The sequence below is a fragment of the Chiloscyllium plagiosum genome, unplaced genomic scaffold (assembly GCF_037043375.1).
Source record: "Chiloscyllium plagiosum isolate Xiang-an unplaced genomic scaffold, Cpla_swu_hap1 HiC_scaffold_36, whole genome shotgun sequence".
Classification (NCBI taxonomy): Eukaryota; Metazoa; Chordata; class Chondrichthyes; order Orectolobiformes; family Hemiscylliidae; genus Chiloscyllium; species Chiloscyllium plagiosum.
In genome coordinates, this window is record NW_028270174.1 from 3,566,818 (window position 1) to 3,572,074 (window position 5,257).

The 5,257-nt window shown below is 47.2% G+C and overlaps 1 protein-coding gene across 8 annotated transcripts in view; it reads left to right on the plus strand.

The window, feature by feature from the left end:
* The window catches only part of LOC122539534 (cyclin-dependent kinase-like 2), a 63,112-nt gene extending 58,072 nt beyond the window's left edge, over window positions 1-5,040 (plus strand). For 3 of the 8 annotated variants that reach the window (XM_087979878.1, XM_087979877.1, XM_087979882.1), the window contains 2 exons: window positions 467-570; window positions 2,555-5,040. In XM_087979878.1, the coding sequence (XP_087836004.1) occupies window positions 467-570; window positions 2,555-2,620 (170 nt within the window). In that variant the 3' untranslated portion in view covers window positions 2,621-5,040. The remainder of the gene's footprint in view (window positions 1-466; window positions 571-2,554) is intronic. The other 5 variants (XM_087979880.1, XM_087979881.1, XR_015753296.1 and 2 more) reach the window with 4 other exon arrangements.
* Window positions 5,041-5,257: the final 217 nt, after the last annotated feature.

A 5,257-nucleotide genomic window follows, 5' to 3' on the forward strand; every position in this document is an offset into this window, starting at 1 on the left:
TGAGTGAATAGAGAGAGGCTGGTTCCTGTTTGTGGGAGATTGGCAGTTTGACAGTACAGACTCAATGGGCTGAAGGGCCATGCCAGTGCTGTACAATTCTATAATATATGATTGTCCATAATAAATCCACAGGGAATTCACGAGAAACATCTTCACAGAAACAGTTTGGATAAACTGGACCTGAAACATTAGCTCTGTTTCTCTCTCCGCAGACACTGCTGGACCTGCTGAGTTCCTCCAATAATTTCTGGTTTTGTTTCTGATTTCCAGCATCTTTATTCTATTGGTGTGGATTTGGGGCTTTGTTTTGCCTCTGTGCTGTAAACCCCTTTTGAATCAAGATCCTAAACTATGAGCAAACTGACCGGCCCGTTTCAGGTCCAGAGCAGATTTTTAAAATAATTGCTGATTTGAGTTTATCCCTACATTCCTGCCATGGGTTACTCTGTGATTTGATCTTTCACAGGCAAGCATTGCAAAATTGGGAAGGAGGGCAGGAAAATCTCCGAATCCAAAATTCCCACCCTAGCAACTTTGGATCTGACACAGCAGCCTGGCCTGACCTCACAGGTAAACATTAATCCACAAACTCACAGCACCCTGTCCCCACACCTCCTCTACTGTGCTCCTCCCCCCCACACACACACACAGATACACACACAGACACAAACACACACACACAGACACACACATAGACGCATACATGCATACGAACTCTCTCTCTCACACACATACTCCCCCCCCCACACACAAGTGTACACAGGCGCACGCGCTCTCATACACATGCATAAACATGTACTCACACATACACATAAATGCATGCGTGCACACACACACACTGACATGTACATACACTCACACATACAGGCAAACATGCATGCATGCACACGCACTCACACACTCAACACCCCCAACATTCCCACACACAGCCCTGTGTACACACATCTGTGTTGTTAGTGTTCTTTGTTTTGTGCATTTGTTAGTTGAATGTTATTGCGTGTTGACAATTATTAAATCCATGAGATAGAGAACAGGATTAGGCTATTCAGCCCATCAAGTCTGTTCCCCATTTAGTCTCTGCTGATGTGTTTCTCAACCCCATTCTCCTGCCTTCTCCCCGTAACCCTAGATCCCCTGACTAAATGAGAACCTGTCTATCTCTGTCTTAAAGACACTCAGTGACTTGGCTCCACAGCCCTCTGCAGCAATGAGTTCCACAGATTCCCCACCCTCTGGCTAAAGAAATTCCTCCTCATCTCAGTTTGAAAGGGTGGTCCCTTCACCCTGAGGCTGTGCCCTTTGGGTCCTAGTCTCTCCTATTGGAAACATCCTTTCTATATCCACTCTTTCCAGGCCTCTCAGTCTTCAGTAAGATTCAATCAGACTCTTCACTCATCCTTCTAAACTCCATCGAGTAGAGGGTAGAGGGATTTCCAGTTTTCAGATCAATACTTAACCATCAAATAACCTCACCGAAAGAAATGCCATCTCCTGTCATCCCCACTGTGCTGTCTGTGGGATCTTGCTGTGCAGACTGCTGCAGGGGGCGGCACAGGTGGCTTAGCACTGCAGCCTTGTAGCACCAGGGACCTGGGTTCCATTCCAACCTTGCGGGACTGTCTGTGTGGAGTTTGCACATGCTCCCCGTATCTGTGTGGATTTCCTTCCATAGTACAAAGATGTGCAGGTTTAGTGAGATGGCCATGGAAAATTGCCCACAGTGTTAGGGGCATTAGTCAGGGGTAAAAAAAAGGGTGGGGGAATGGGTCTGGGTGGGTTACTGTTCAGAGGGTCAGTGTGGACTTGGGCCGAAGGGCCTGTTTCCATACTGTAGGGAATCTAATCTAATAAAATTCCTCCTGTAACTGTAAGTTAATGGAGTGCTCAGGTGGATAGAAAATACCTCAGGATGTCCTGGGATTGTGAAAGGTGTTATGCAAATGAAACGTTTATGCAGTGTGGAATTGTAATCAGCTGATTGGGTACAGTCTGTCCCAGTGAGGGGCCCCGACTTTCTCTTTATCGTCTCGTGGGGCATGGGTCTGGACCATGAACTGAATTACTGTTAACCTCAGGGTTAACGAGAGGGCAGTCAGCCCTCTCGCTGCGGGTCTGTAGTCACGTGTAGGGCCAGACCGGGTAAGGACGGCAGGTTTCCCTCCCTGAAGGCCATTAGTGAAGCTGATGGGTTTGGTACTGACCCTCAGACTAGCTTTACATTCTGGTTTATGGATTGAATATGAATTTCCCCAGCTGCTGCTGGTGCTGCTGGTGTTGGTGGGAGCTAGCCTGGTCTCTCTGCAGCTCCATGAGGCCTGGGTGTATGGGCCTCACAAACCCCATCATCTGCTGGTTTCTTCCCTCCCGGATTGAGAGCTGAAGGCCCTGGTCTCTGCACAGACAGATAGGCTCAGCTGGTGGCTGGAGTTAACCTGTTGAGTGTTTTATTATTGCTGGGGGAGAGGACAGAGTCTGGGTTTGAGATGACCAATCACCAGCCCCTGTGTATTCACAAGAACTGAACACCTCTCTCTCTCTCTTTATTCCTCTCTAGAGTTTGGTAAGCTCCTCACAGGAAGCTGCTGAGACTAACCTCCCTCCAGTTAAACCGTTTCTGTAGGAACCAAGGTGTCAGTTTGCAATATGTCCCCATGGTAACCCACGATGGAGAGGTGTCATGGGGGCATTTAACAACATTGAATCTCACACCCACTGACCTTGCGACAGGGAACACACACTGGGCCAGGAGCTGAGCAATAAGCAGAACGAATCATGGAGGGCTGGACCACCCCATCCGCCTCCCTACAGAGACTGCAGCCATGTTGGGCCTACACTCGAACCACTCGGCCTGTTGCGTGACTGATGATGGACATGAAGGTACCGAGAATGATCACGGAGGGACAGTGTGGTAAAAGACAAGGTTTCATTTCTCTATTACCTTTCATGACATTGTCCTAAAGCACTTCACATCCATCAAATGCATAGTCACCTTCGTCAGAAATACAGCAGCCAAATTCTGCACAGCAAGATCCCACAAGCACCAGCACTGTCATGAGGAGATCAGCTGCTTTCTGTGATGATGTTGAAGGATTGGTTAGGACACTAGGGAGAACTCCTCCTGAGTTTCTTTAAGAGAACAAACCTGGGTTTTGATTCAATCAGAAGGTGGCTCCTCTGACAGTACCGCACTCCTTCAGCACTCCCCCATGTCTTAACCTGGAATTGTATGCTCTGATCCTAGCTCAGGGACAAGAGCAAACAGTGATCTGAATCAGAGTCGAAGGGTGTGGTGCTGGAGACACACACCAGGTCAGGCAGCATCTCAGGAGCAGGAGAATCGATGTTTCAGGCATGAGCCCTTCATCAGGAATGAGGAACAGCCCTTCGGCCCTCCAAGTCTGTGCTGACACATTTTGCCCTTCCATTCTAAATCTGTGTACACTTACGGGATCCCTATCTCTCTATTCCCTTTCTATTCATATGTTCATCCAGGTGCTTCTTGAATGCTGCTGTTGTGTCTGCTTCCACCACCTCCTCTGGCAGCGTGTTCCAGGTACTCACCACGCTGTGTGTGAAAAACATGCCTCATACATTTCTTTTATACTTCTCCCCCCCCCCCCCCCCCCCTTGAACCTGTGTCCCCTAGTAATTGACCCTTCCACTCTGGGAAAACACCTCAGCCTTCCCACTCTATCCATGCATTCATAATCTTATAAACTTCTATCAAGTTGCCCCTCAATCTCCTGTGTTCCAATGATTTAACAGCAAACCAGGATCTCTTTATAACAGGAGGATTGCTAAGTCATTACAATGGCCAAAGTCAGAAGTCACATGACACCAGGTTATTTGATATCACGAGCTTTCAGAGCGCTGCTCCTTCATGAGGTTACAGTGACTTCACCTGATGAAGGGGCAGCGCTCCGAAAGCTTGTGATTTCAAATAAACCTGTTGGACTATAACCTGGTGTCAGGTGACTTCTGACTTTGTCCCAATCCAGCACTGGCACCTCTACATCTTTACAGAGGTCAACATCCACACCTCTGAGTCGCGTACAGGCTGCAGAACTACCTGTAAGATCGAGGGCTGATGGTGACCTGCTTCTATAATCACTCTGAAAATGAGCTGTCAATTTCAACACCCATCATCTGATTTTTAATACCTGAGACTGTTCATGGACTGAAATGATTTCAAAAAAGACATTTCTGCCCTAAAATGGCTGCTTTCATCACCTGACAAGCCCAGGCAGGAAATGAACAAACATGACAGAACGGGATTTACTGATTTAATGGAGAAATTCACATCTCTCACTTCACTCACACTCACACTTACACGACAATTATTAGGGGATAAAGGGACACCACAGTTTGAGTTAGACTCGGAAAATTCAAATGAAGTATATTTTAGTCACTTGCTTTGAACAGAAAGGGAGAGAAAGTGACATTGACTGAAAGGTCAATCTTTCAAGATTAGATTACTTACAGTAGGAAACAGGCTCTCCGGCCCAACAAGTCCACACCGACACCCATTCCCGTACATTTACCCCTTCAACTAACGCTACGGACAATTTAGAATGGCCAATTCACCTAACCTGCATCATTTTTTTTTGGATTGTGCGAGGAAACCCACGCAGACACAGGGAGAATGTGTAAACTCCACACAGTCAGGCACCTGAGGTGGGAATTGAACCCAGGTCTCTGGCGCTGTGAGGCAGCAGTGCTAACCGCTGTGCCATCGTGCCGCCTTGTTCTCAGTCTCTCTCTCTCTCCAGCTCAGGAACAAATTGATGAAAAGCACTTCCTGACAACTCAAGGATGTAGGCAGCTCTACCAGCTCGGAGCTTAGAGAAACATTCGAATTTGGGACTTTTCACTTTCACAACCCAACGGACTCTTACAATCTGCAATTCTGTTTGCTGTAATTCTCTGTGTCTGTACTCGACAGCGTTGTCCTCATCCCCCTCCTTTTAGAGCTTTATAACTTGTTGTGTGTGTGTGTTGGTTTTCTCCAAGTTTAATGAATAATAAAATTCCACTCCCTTTCACTTGAGAATACGTTGGAATTGTCTTCTTTATTTTTGATTTGGTGAACACATTGTAATCAAACTCTTGAGAGCTACCATCTAGACTTAGAATGTAAACCTCCCTTGTGACTGATTGAGAGGGTTAGGAGAGGAGCCAATGACTGGGCTGGAACTGTGGTGTCAGATCACAATATTGTCACCGTGGCACAGTCCCACCTCCGCCCCTCACCCCTCAC